We start from the raw sequence: 14,192 nt of genomic DNA, 5'->3' as shown, positions 1-14,192 counted from the left end.
GTCTAGAACTAGAATGCTCATGACCTCCATGCAATGCCGCAGATGGAGGTGGTGGCAAAGTTGGTGCAACTTGAGCCCTACTAGTGGATTGGGGTGGCATTGTTGTTGATGTTGTTGCTACTGCTTGATGACCATCATCCTCATCGTCTAAAAGTTTTGCTTCCAACTGTTCTAACCAATGTTGCACGAAGCGGGAGTGAAGCGGAAGCGGAAGCGGAAGCGCGGAAGCATCATTTTCCAAAAATCTAGGAAGCGAAGCGTCCGCAGAAGCGTCTGCTATATATATATATTTTTATATTTTTTTGCATTTATACTCAAAACAAACATCCCAAATACCAAATTAATTGTAGAAGACATGAAAACATGCATACTTTTGCATAAATCAAGATAGATATGGCATCCATGATTCCATTGTAGTTACTAGTATGTACAACAATCATCTATATTCTAGCTATTACAAACATACATCAAATTTTTAAGCATATTATAAAACATAAAACATTTAAGCATATTATAAAACATAAAACATAGAGCATATTATGATTTATCTAGCAAGTGAGCAACTGTCAACATTTGTCATGTCCAAAATTCAAATAATAATGTTTACAAAATATGTCACTTGGTCACCGCCAAGCCAAAAAGGTTCAAAATTCAAATTCACAAGTCTACAAGTCTAATGAGTAATCTATGACAAAAAGTAGTAGATTGTGAATATATCTACTAATCTCTCCTCCTTCCACCACGAATAGAACGTGGTGGTGGGCCTCCATGTGGTGGCAATGAAGAAGATGGTGCCTGTGTAAGTCGTGGCACTGAAACTGATGAAGAAGAACCCCCTGCTGTTGGTGTTGAACCATGGAACCTAGGAACCAAGGGACCAGATGGGGGTGGGGGTGGTGGCATATCAACACGGTCATCATCATCCTAGAATTAGCAACTACCAAATTTAGAGGTTGCACTTGATTCAGAATGAGTTTTTTGTTTCTTGTTTTTTTGTTGTGCAACCATCTCTATTTGGATGTATTTTCTTCTTCTTCAGTTGAAATGTTTGGGCAAATTTGTACCCCCACAGAACCCTTTTTTTCATCACTGTCCAGCACCCCACAAAGATGCCTCCTTAGACGGGTATATGAACCACAATATGGTTTTCCTCCATGACAACCATGAAGGCACACAAATTTGTAAGATCCACCACCCTTTCCCCCATCAAGTTTGGTCACATAGTTCCACAAGGGTGTTGATGTAGCTTTCCCATCTTGTGTTTCAGTGTCCCCTTCAAGTTCATCCCCCTCCTCTTCAAATCCTTCCTCCTCATCATACATTGGGTCACTACGGTAACCTGTAAATAAAGGAGCAAGTAGAAACAATGGGAAAGAGTAGGAGAGGGAGGAGAAAAATACAATTTTTTTTTCAAAAAAACAAGGGAGTTTGGGGTTTGAACTTACCTCTTTAGCTCTTGTAGATGAAGTCCTCCAAGCTCTTGCTCCAAGCTCCTCCTCCTTCTCCTAGCTCCTCCTTCTTCACTCCTCCAAGCTCTCCTCTCTTCTCCTCTCCTTTCCTCTCTTCTCTTCTCCTCTCCTCTCTTCTCTTCTCCAACTCTCATAAACTCAAAGTGAGAAAATGAGGAATGAATGGGGGCTTTATTCTTTTCATTCCTCACCTTAACCTCACCCTAACCCACCCCCTTAAGGTTGAGTTAACTTAACTTTAAAAAAAAATTAATTTTTTTTTTGTTTTTCTCCCTTGGGCGCGCCCCTTTCCGCCGAAGCGTACGGAAGCGTGCGTGAAGCGCACGCTTCCTGCTCCGAAGCGCCACGCTTCGGCGGCCCGAAGCGCCGTACGAAGTGCGCTTCGGAAATTCCAGGAAGCGCAAAAAATTTTACGAATCGCGCTTCCGAATTTCCGAAGCGCGCTTCGGAAGGCGCTTCGTACGACGCTTCCGTATGGGGCGCGCTTCGGAGCTTCGGAGCGGGGGGGGGGGCGCTTCGTGCAACACTGGTTCTAACTATAAGGCTCCTTCAAATTATCTTCCTTCGGGTTGTTATCCCAAGTGATATATGCTCTATCAAATCGAGCCCACTCACAATAATGTGTCAACAACCTCAAGTTGTAGTGTACATAAACCAAGCTTTTTGCTCAGTTTTCATTGAGGTAGTTTCTTTTGAGATTGTGGATGAAGCTATAGGGGCTCCAACACCTCTTTGCAGAAGAAGTATTAACCACCTGCGAAAGCACTTTAACTGCCAATTTCGCCAATGGTCCCCCAGAGTCGTACATGTTCCATGGTCCACCATTCAACATGATCCAATCTATTTGTATCATCGATTGCATGCAAAGTACCAAAGATTCCAGTTTGACTGAAGTATTTGCTTAATTCTCCACACAATCTAGCATACTCCTCCTTGTCAAGGAATAGCTTGTCTATTGCTAGCATGTACCCATTTTGTACCTTTGGATTTGTACAAGGTTTTTTCCTAACCCCATCCGCAGTTGCAGGTTTGGCCAACCAAGATGGAGAGCAGTATTTTGGCGTAAGGACATATACCAAGGCATGGAGTGGAACATTAAGATTATTCCATCTTTTGACTACATGTTTGTGAATATGATCATACAAGATGACATCTTTCCACTGAACAATATCTTTGATTTTCCCTATCATGCTATCCATTTGCTCATACACCTCCCCAATCGCCGACACATTTGTATCTGCAAAACAAATCATGTTATAAATGGGCTTGGTGAATTGCAAAACATACTTCACACTTGCCCAAAATTGACCATCAAGAACAATGTCCACATCTTGAAAGTCTTCCTTGTCAGATGCGGTTGCAACCATGTCCTTTAATACTTGCCATGATACACTTGATAACATGCTAGCCAATGCCTTTCTTACCTTCAAAAGGCGCTTGAAGGTGAGGTAATAGATAGCAAATCTAGTCATTGCCATCTTCAATAGCTCCAATTTTAAGTGACTGCAAAAAAGGCCATGGTCATTGTTGTGATTGATAATAAATCGTATCATGTACTTGCCTCTCTTGTACAATGAACCAATCCATTTGTATTCAGGTTCCTTTATCTTAATAATGTCATGCATCAAAAGGTTCATTGTGTGAACCAAACACCCTGACCAAAATATGTTGGGGTATCTATCCTCAATGATTGCTCCCGTTGCCTTACAGTGAGAAGCATTATTAATAATGAATTGGACGACATTGTATGGCCCAATAGTTTCAATTGTTTGAATAAATGGTTCTACAATGTTGATTCTCGTCTTGAACTTATCTAAGTATTCATGAGATGAAAGGAAGACTGCACCAATAATAGAGACACCAAGAACACTTATCAATGACTTGCCCTTAACATTTGTCCAATCATTAGATATAATGGATACCCCATTTTCATTCCAAACATTTGTGAAATCACCCAAAGCATTTTTGATTTTGGCTTTTTCTCGATCAAGTCCCATGGTTCTAGCTTTGTCATACCTAGAGCTCTTGTATCCTTTAGGGCCATCATTGATGGCGGTAACCATTTCATGCCAATAAGGTGAGCGAAGAACATTGAATGGTATGCCACATGCAAAGAGAAACTGGTAAAATTTTGCATCCACGTCATCCCTACAACCTTGATCAAGGAGTTTTGATATTGTTCTATGCCTTAAAGGGATGTTTGTGCCTATGGCTGTGAATCCACTACCATGGGTGGATGCTGATGGAGTTCTTGTTCGACCACTGAATTCTCTGTGTGCTAGTGGCCTCATGTTCAACCTTTGATCTTTTTGATTTGTATTGTGCTTCCTCCTCTTGCCTTATATATTTGGCTCTTTGTTGTGTTGGCACATTTGCATAGGTTTTGATTCCTATTGGCTTATTTCCATCCCATGTCTTTTCCCACATAGATGCTTTCTCGCACGACCATATGGACCTATGCAAGTAGATTTGCAATGGGGGCATATAAATTTAGTGGTTCCACCCGCTTTCCTTCCTCCAAGCCTTGTAACATATTTCCACAAGGGTGTTTGGTCTATTTTGGTTTTCTTTCCATCATCATTTGGTAAATTTTGTAACTATGATTGGTCTTCATAATTATTATTTCTGGTCATTGATGTATTTGTAAGCATGTTCTTCATGCTCTTTTCAAAAGAAGGAAATTTGAATTTTAAAATTTAAAACTTTTGGCTTCAAAAAGATGAAGTTAGCCTAGTTAAAGGAAGGCACACATTCGACCTTCAAGATGCCTATTTAAGTAAATCTACCTCCTCTCCTAGAACCATTTGGATCAAATCATAAGACATTTCATTTTTCTGTTGAGCAATGTGAAGAAGACAAGAAGATAAGTAGGCCGAAAAGAAGAAAAACAAGTCATCTTTTTTCCCTCGCTCAACTGACTACAAGAGTTCGAGTTTTTGTAGTGATTTTCTGAGGTGGATCCGAAGTTCTCTATGGTGGCATTTGTGATCAGTCTGAGCTTTTTGTGGCATAGAAAGAGGTCGAAATTCGGCCCTAGTACAGACTTGTAATAGACCCTGACCGTGAGCACTTGTGGTTAGATTGAGGTCATTTTCACTTGGTGGATTGCCATCTTGGTGAATCTCTGTGAAGGGACCAAATCTTCTGTAGAAGAATCAAGTTCTGTGGTAGGAAGAAGGCCTAATTCTAAGCAGAGCTATTCAAACCAAGTTTTGTGGCGATATGACTTGACTAGGAGGATGGACCAGGTTGTTGGGTTTTTCCCCGTGTGGGTTTTCCAAGGGTAAATTCTTGTGCTTCTTGTTTGGATTTATTTTTATGATTCTACTGACATATTGTTTTATTGTTGTTCTCTGCGTAATTGTTTTATGATGAACAATAAATATAATAAGAGATCAATCTAAAAAAAATCATAAGAAACAATTATTAGTTTAGAGGGCTATCTAAAATCAACATCATCTTCACTTCTGTTATCCTCCTCCTCTTCCTCTTCGTATTCCTCCTCCTCTTCTCCATGGTATCCTAATCCGCCACTAACCACTTCTTCATCATCCTCATCACTTCTTCTGTTTCCCAACAACGTCATCATAGCCAAAAATTAGACCAACAAGATAAGGCTAAGCCATATACCCATCATGTTTGTTGAAGCTTAAGATTCTTGCTTGCAATAAAATGAGGGAGGAATGGGAAAGAGTAGGAGAAGAGAACATCTAGATTCTAGTAACTAGTTTTTACTTCTAGATTTGATAAATTCATTTAACATAAAAAGAATACGAATGTTACATGGTAAAAAAAGAATGGGATTAGACCCTATCTCTTTGGCTTTCCAATGGTGGTGGCATCTTGCTCTCACAAATGGCAGTGTTCAATCTCCCGTGCAAGCTCCCACAGTCTTATCTTCTCAATCCTCTCAAACCTTCTCCTCAAGGCTCAAATCCTTTCAATATCTCTCACAAACTCATAAAATGATTTTAACTGAGAGGTTAGGAGGCCTTTTATTCCCCTTGGCCCTCCCATTTCCCTCCAAAAACCAAAAATATCCCAATATGGGCTGCGTGCTAAAGGGTTGGGAGTGATTTCTTTGGCTGGGGAGCATCGAGGAGTGCCCAAGAGCATTTTGGATGCTTGCTGAACCTCTAAGGAGCGTTTCTTGGGCTGCAAGAGCGCACTTCGAGAACAGATGTCGGGGGGTGCTCCCTCGCAACCCTGGATATCCTCAAAGTCCTTAAGGAGAACTTACGGGTTGCACAAAATTAGCAGAAGATATATGCAGATCACAACAGGACCGAACACAATTTCCAAGAGGGAGACTTAGTTTTCTTGCGTTTATAGGCATACGGACAGTCCTCCCTAAAGAGGAAGGAGCAAAAAAGTTGAAACTTCGGTTTTATGGACCCTATAGAGTTGTATGGAGGATTGGAGAAGTAGCTTATGAGCTAGAGCCATGTGAGGAGAGAAAGATTTACAATGTATTCAGGTGTTGTGCCTCAGGAAGTTGCTAGGGCAACATATCACAACTTCAATCGAATTACCTCCGTTGGACGAGGAAGGGAAATTGACCCGAATCCCCTAGGAAATTTTGGATATTAGGGAAAGGAGATTGAGCAGTAGAACCATTATGGATTATGTGGTTTGATGGAGAGACCTACCAATAAAGGATGCCACACGGAAAGGATAACACATATTACAGTTTCCCAACTTGCAGTTGCTTGAGGACAAGAAATTTCAAGAAGGGAGGACCGTAATGTTATTTTTCCAAACCATAATAGTAGAAGGGATCAACTTAGTAGCCTACTCAGATTCTTGTAGGCTAAAGTTTGGAAAAAGGGGGATCAACTGGTTTAATTGTTTAATGAAAGCCAACATTTTAATAACAAAATAGAAGTGGTAAGTCACTTAATAAAAATAAAGTGAACCATGGTATTTCTAGCCACCCATAGTATTTTGATAGGAGGAAATAATTATAAAAAGAAAAGAGGCTCGAGGGCGATCATCTATGCATGATTTGAGAATTGAATTTTGTTAAAATTGGAAACTAGGGCCAAACTCCATGTGTGTCATCTTATTTATGGTAGATGATATTTTTCTTGGATCCCTATCATCGAGAGGTGTAGGATTGATCTAAAGATCATCCGATTCCGATAAGTATTCATGGAGTTATGAATTTATTTATGTTATAAGACAATTTGTCAAGGTCGACCAACAATCAAATAAACTCCACATGTGCTCAATGTTTTAGTATAAAAGGAGATGACTTGAGAATCATTTCACACACACTTCTATTTTGATTTCTCTCCACTTCTCTTGGGTTTTAGTGGAAGAGAAATCTAGGAGTGGAGGCCCTAGACGTTGGAGGAAAAGAGGCTGCCCTAGCCGCAACAAAGAAGGCAGGCCAGCAAAGCGATGGAAGGGTCCTATGTGTGGACCTAAAGGAGCTTAAGGAAGAAGCCTAACCCAGTCCTAAAGGCAGCCCTAACGCGGTCCTAAAGGCAACCCTAACGCAGTCCAAGAAGGCAGCCTTAACGCAGTCCAAGAAGGCAGCCCTAACGCTATCCTAAGGCAACCCTAACGCAGTCTAAGATGGCAACCCTAACGCTATCCTAAGGCAGCCCTAACGCAGTCCAAGAAGGCAGCCCTAACGCTATCCTAAGGCAAGCCCAACCTACACTATCTCAAGGGTATCCTAGCCCTGTTAAGATGAAGATAGACACTGTCCTAAACATACCAATGGTGCCCTAGACGCATGCCTAATGCGGTTGGAAGGGAGGACTGTTTTAAGGCCTAAAATAGGGCATCGAGTTGCTGAAAGGAGGCCGAGGGTAGGCAGAGTTGAAGAAGTGTTGTTTGGGGTAGCGAAAAGGTGGGCTGTAGGTGACAGTGTGGGACTGTGGTAGGCCGTAGTCCTAACCACCTCAAAACAGGGACAACATGGAGAGTTTGAGGGCTCAAACATGCCCAGGACAACAGTGCTAGTAAATGGGACAGTTGGGCTACATGGTGTTGCTAAGACACATGGGACAACAACAAGGTATGGCAAGGCTAAGGGGACAACAACAAGGTATAGCATGACTGTTAGGGACAACAGCTACAACAATATATCTAGGCAGCAGTGGCAAGGGACAACTGCATAGTAAATGGGACAACAAAGGAATGCTAAGGCAAACATGGGACAACAACAAGCATGGATAGCATGGCAAGCATGGTGCTGCAAGCACATGAGACATGTTGTATGTCAACATGGTTCAACATACCACATGGGACAATAATGTGGCAACATGATGCAGCTATGGCACGTGGGACAACTATGGTAACATGGTACAACAATGGCACATGGGATAGTTGTGGCAGCATGGTGCAACAATGGCACATGGGATAGCAATGCAACATAAGGTGCAGTAGTTTGATGTGTACAACATGGTCATGAGGTCCAGCATTGCGATGATGGGTGCAACATGGTGCAACATGGTGAGGTGCAACATGATGACGAGATGCAACATAATGATAGGTGAAGGAGTCACCTTGGAGAATCAGTTGAAGCAGCATGTCTTCAACTGATCTCATGTATCATCTTCTTAGAGATGATCTATGCTCTGTGTTGACTTCTGTTGTAAATGTACTCTCTCTCTCTCTCTCTGCACTGAACTATTGAAGAACATATAAGAAGAATTGATCAAGGGTTTCCCCACCTCGGGGTTTGTCCCTGGCTAGTGCCACATCTTATGTCCTCTTGTCTTGGCTTGTCTTTTGCGATTTATGTTTATGTTCTGTCTGCAGTTTACTTTAATGCTGATGTGATTGCTAATCTGGAAAAGATATTGAGCTAACTGTGAAAATTGAATTAAATTGCTCTAAGCATATAACATACCTAAAATTAACAAATTTCGAGCTCTAGTAGCTTACTATGTGAGGATAAACCCTTGTGGAGATCCTAGTTTTGGTGGTGAAACACCCACCCTAGCTAGTCAAGAGGGAGAACCGCGTCAGGTTCTTCATTGGCGTTCATAAAAAAAGAATGATCAAAGTTTGGAGACCGGAAGGAGAGTCCAATTGCAACAATGCACATTTCTTCAAGGAGGACGAGTTAGCAGCAACTCGCGCCACTTGAAGGAGGGCCAAATTGACAGAGGAGGGCCAAATTGACGGAGGAGGGCCAATTAACTTGGCAGGAAATATGGCTGGATTGTTTGTTAGAGATCAAATTTGTAGAGATTTGAATTGTGGGTGCCTGGAATTGTGGAGGCCAAATCATTCTGGAGCTATGGAGGATGAGTTAAGAGGGTCGAGTTGCTTTTCCAAAGGCATAGTCAGTTAGAGAGACAAATAAAAGTTGGAGTACCAAAAAGCCTTGCACTGGGTCGATTTATTGCAGAAGAAAGGAGAACGATTTTCTAGAAGCCGACTTGCCAGGGTTATTTCCCAAGAAGGCCGAGTTGTTCCAACCAGATCTTAATTTCTAAAGAGGCCGAATTGGAGCCAACCGAGTTTGCTAGAGGATTTGTAGCCAGGGTTAAAGCCAGAGAATTTCGAAAGGGAGACTGAGTTATCTCCAGTGGTAAATTTGCTAGGTTTTTCCAAAAAGTAAATTGATTTAAATCTTCTTCAGTATTATCAATAAAATTCGCTGGGTTTTTCCGTGGCATTTTCAATAAAAAATTGTGATTAGTCGTTTTCTAAATTTGTTGAGTTTTGTTATATTTTTCGACAAAATTATTTTTTGGGACTTTTCTGAAGAAGTTATAGTAGAAAAATTATAATTTAAATTAAAGGGGTTATTTTATCCAGGCAAGGTTGCTTGACTGAATCTGTGACTACTCATGAATCAGCTATCACATTCATCAATATGGGTACTGCCTCTAATCCAAATGTATCGAATGCATCAATCTCTCCTAAGACTACCTGCCCTTATCTCTTAAGCCTTGTTCTCGCAAGCATGCAGACCTTTAACTAGACAAACCGCTAGATCCAAATCTCCTATAACTCCCAAACATCTAATCCCTGACTCTCTTGTAGTGGCTAATCCCAACAACAATTACTCATATTCCGCTACGTTCTTTGTGGCTTCAAACTCCAGTCGATACAAAAGATGGATCATTTCACAATCTAGATATGTAAAAGTTACTCCAGCTGGTTATTGTCACTTGTGATTATTGTCATTATTGGTACTTTGCATGCAATCGATGATAGAGATAGATTGGATCTATTCTCTATCCTATCCTGCCTATACATATTATTTAAAAACTTTCCACTAAACTCAAGGACTATAGAATTAAGGCTTCTGTGATCATTTTCAAGTGTTTGAGACATGTTTTTGGCGATAATCACATCGAAATTCATTTGTCGACGTGTTTCGAACCGGCAAGTGTGGTTCATCGTTAGGACAACATGTCTCAAACACTTAAGGACTAGTCGACTTTGATCATTTGACAAGTCACATTTGAAAACATGTCTCAAACACTTAAGGACTAGTCGACTTTGATCACCGACAAGTCACATTTGATCATATGCTAAAAGAGATAAGACGTGATTGCAAAACATTAAGATTTTAAGTTGCACAAGAGGTCTTTTGATGTAAAAGTGCCACCAAAAGGTTTTGGGCATGAAGGTACTTAGAAATTTTCTTTTCTGTGAAAGGAATCCAGATTACAAGGTAGAGTGTTTTGATTATTTTTGTTAAACTTTGAAATCATTATCCAACCATCGGTTCACAGCTCTCTGTCCAGAGTATATTGACAGTGGGATGGTTCATTCTGTTTGTATACGAGTCCAAAAATTTAGTTTAACATGAGGGATGGCTTTATGTTTGTTTGTCAATGCTGATCATTAGTATTAGACAATTCTATATGGAATGGACAAAGTTTATTTTGTAAGCTTCTTATTTTATATTTGCAGTAGTTTTCGATGCAATAGAGTTGAGATTTAGTCAGAGTGCAGTATAATCTGGGTCTGTGTTTGTGTTTGTGTTGTTAATCTAATAGGCGTTGGTACTCAGCTGTAGTTTCTAGTATATCTTCTATTTCTAGTATCTCTTGATGCATTGGAATTTTGTAGTTGAGATCTGGTCAAAGTACGACATAGTCTGGCTTCGGATGTAAACATTGCCTGTGATTAGTTAACTTGAAAAAGACACTAATAATTTAATTATGTATTTTTGATCCAGTTAGATTGAAATTGCTTGTGTAACTTGTTTGTTGGGAAATTTCTAACTTAAAAACACATCCGTACAGATATGCACACACGCACACAAATATATGCAGAGATGTACATAGTACATACATATTATTAAGGCATGTAGCTGGTTTTAAATGTTTGAGCATCCAAGTTTATATGTATTGATTGTTATTTCTGTGTTGATTTTGGGATGTGGATGCTTGTATGTTTTGCAGACTTTGAGAGTAACAACTGTAGGAATTGAAATTGTGGATTCAAAAACTAGAGACCTGCGTTGGTGTTTGGATTTCAGAGACATGGATTCTCCTGGAATCATTGTCTTATCTGATGCATATGGAAAGAAAGGTGAAGAGGGTGGGGGATTTGTTATTTGTCCCATGTATGGAAGAAAATGCAAAGCTTTTATGGCAGCTTCTGGTGCCTCAAACACAGCAATTATATCAAAACTGGTACAGTTGATTAACTAGATAATGTTGCATATGTTGAATTATAATCGCTTGAACATTGGACCACATAAAAGACATCCTTCAGTGCGTGTTCGAAGTGACTGAATTTTTTGTTATCCTGTAGTCAAAATGCTTCTAGATGACTTCTGTCGCAAAAGTGTCGTTATATTTTAGGGTCATTATATATTGTTTGCTATTTTGAAGAATATATTTATCTGAGATAGTCCATGGTTTTATTGTGATTTTGATGTTCTTGTAGATAAAAACTCCAAAATCGCTATTGGGAATAATGGTTTCTCTGGACAATTCTCAGTCTATGGGTGCTTCAGGCTTTCTGAAGCAAAGGGGTGAGTACTCAATGATTTTTTTTGAGGCTGTATCATGTTAATCTTTATTTTTACAGATACATAATTATTTGGTTGTATATAGTGAAAGATCTTTTATCTTTGGTTAATGCATAAGGAGCCCCCTTGGTATCAATATCTTGTTGTATAGGTTTATGCAGAGTTCTAGTCTTTAAGAGATATTTCATTATCAATTTTTTAGGAGTCCCTTGTTCATATCAAAGAACTTGGCATTTCATTTGAAATTGTACTCGCAGAACTTGAAAACATAAAGGAACAACTGTTTTTGAAACAAGTGTTAATGCCCATCTTTACTTAAATTTTTGTGCTCAATTGCTTCTCTTATTGAACTTAGAGAAATGAGGTGCTCTCACAGCCAGGGGTGCAAGAGATGTCCATGTCTGCCCATGCATCCATGGCTAAAGCTAATAAAATAGAATGATGAAAATTGGGGTTTTTTGATGTGTAATGTAAAAAAACTGACTTTTTATTTATTTGAATTAAATAGCATAGTATAGATCCATCTTAACTTCAGATCCTTTAACCAATGGGAGTTTTACAGTTGTTTCTTTAATCCCTCTCAGTGCTTAATAGATCTGGGGTTAAGATGGATCTATGCTAATACATACCTTTGCACCACCACTGATCCCTGCATGTGGTTTAGCTTATGCCATTTTACTCTATGATATCCACAACAAACTGCCTATTCTTTACAGTTTTGTATGGATATATTTCTAAATGGGCAGAGACTAAGAACCTCTAGGCCAAAGCTTAAGTTAGTTTCAAAAGGAACCAGTGTACTTGTGACAACATATTTATTCTTGTAACCATTACTGATGTAGTTGCCAAGGTACTAATCGTTTCCAAGTTTCAAGGTTTTGGGGCTTCTCATATAAGATGATTGTTGACTGCATTCATGCTAGAATGGGCATTACTGATGAAATGCATTTTACCGTAGGAGTAAAGTAGGGGCGAGCACTTTCAGTCACACTCTTTTGGCTTTATATTCATGAACTAGAAGATATCATTTCAGAAGTTGTGGAAGAGAGATGATTGGCATTCTCTTTGGGATATCATTGCCATTTGTTGTTTGTTGCTAGCATTGTTTTGCTATATCACGCGATATCAGTCTTTAAAAGCAACTTGATATTTTTAGTACATCCTATGATGATTATGGTTTATGAGTCAATCGTGATAAGTAAAAAACTTTGGCTTTTAACGTGATAATGTAAACAGTTGTCCACTATTCGTCTCACATAAAAAAGGAATCATATGGAAGTAGTAATAACTTGCACTTGCTTAGCAATAAAATCAAGGTTTATGAAGGGATACACAAAACTAACAACCTTGGAAAGACTGTTTGGGACAAGATTTGCTCTTACACACTTTAATGACCTCTTGTATTCTAAATTCTTTATGGAAGTACAGCTGGGGCCTATGTGCAAGGCAGATAGGTCGGAGCTGCATTGAGAGGGTCCTCATGAGTCATTACTATGTTCTGAAAGCATATTCATGCCAATAAAACAATTCTGTACTGATCATCTTAGATGAATTTGGTGTTTGACCTCTCTTCACCTCCATGATTTTCTGCATGGTGATCAGGCTGCTATTTGTTGATGACTTTTTCCTCTTATTTCACACAGCAGCAGTCTTCAAAAGCAACTCGATATGCTTAGTTCATTCTATGATGATCATGTTATATGAGCCAATCTTGGTAAGGAGAAATCTTTGGTGTTTAACATTTGTAATAGTTGGTGGAAGTAGTAACGTCTTTCACTTCCCTGGAGGTGGTATTCTTTGGCTTGTGAGAAGAATTAAAGTGCTTATGGTGTAACTGATTCAATGAAGAGAAACTGAGTTTGGGATTGGAGGAAAAAAGACTTAGTTACAGTCATGGTACCCTTCATATTCATCCGTAGATATAGCATGGTACAAGAAAGGTTTTTTAAGAAATGAGACCAATTTACAGATGATGGTATATGTTTGGATGATGAGGTCCAAGCAGATGGCCTTATGGGGCTGCCTATAGTTACAAATCCTACAATTGAGTCACAATTTTGAAAGTTGAGATCAATGAGTACCTTGAATCTATGTTGACTGAGGATCTAGAGGAAGCTGAGCACGCTGAAGACTTATTGTAGAAAAGAGAGAATAGTGCCCCATTGATTTATTTCATGATGTAAAGTTATAATAAATAGGAGAGAGGGAGGTGTGTTTTAAGTTACATAACATCCAATAGGTAACTTCTTAATTAATGACTTAATAAATTATAACATTACAGTATGACCTCTTCATAGCTGACATTAACAAAATTCCTAAGATAGAACAATATATACTCGCAATTCTCAGTCACATGCCTAACATAACAGGCAATATAGTATGTGGGGTAAGTAGAAATTGCAAATTAGATACTGACAAGTAATAAGTAACAAATTACAAATTGAAAATATATTTCTCTATTTCATGTGTAATGTTTAAATGTATTTTAGTCGTCCATTTGATAAGATGTTTTCTTTTGTTGTGGATTTGATTGAATTTTGTTCTGTCTTCTGAAATTTTTATGATATTTATTGCAGCGGAAATATTTTATTTTGGCATGGTATGCATGCTTGGGATATTTATAACCATAGTAAATAGGGATTATTTGATCAGTTTTTAAATTACCATTAAATTTTGATGCATAAGTTGATTTTAGCTTGGGCTCCCTCTCATATTTTCATGTTCTTTTTCAATCTTCATGATTTTTCAAACCGGATGGCTGTATT

General features: G+C 39.1%; 1 protein-coding gene across 1 annotated transcript in view; it reads left to right on the top strand.

The window, feature by feature from the left end:
• Positions 1 to 14,192, top strand: part of GRV2 (DNAJ heat shock N-terminal domain-containing protein) — a 466,773-nt gene that overhangs the window by 94,983 nt on the left and 357,598 nt on the right. The window contains exons 3-4 of the mRNA XM_089425195.1: positions 10,853 to 11,086; positions 11,343 to 11,430. Coding sequence (XP_089281321.1) covers positions 10,853 to 11,086; positions 11,343 to 11,430 — 322 coding nt within the window. The remainder of the gene's footprint in view (positions 1 to 10,852; positions 11,087 to 11,342; positions 11,431 to 14,192) is intronic.

Source organism: Pinus tabuliformis, chromosome 6 (genome assembly GCF_031772625.1).
Source record: "Pinus tabuliformis cultivar Carrire ecotype Pingquan chromosome 6, CPIR1, whole genome shotgun sequence".
Taxonomy (NCBI): domain Eukaryota; kingdom Viridiplantae; phylum Streptophyta; class Pinopsida; order Pinales; family Pinaceae; genus Pinus; species Pinus tabuliformis.
Note: the sequence above shows the minus strand (reverse complement) of the source record. Positions and strands in the feature narration are given on the sequence as shown.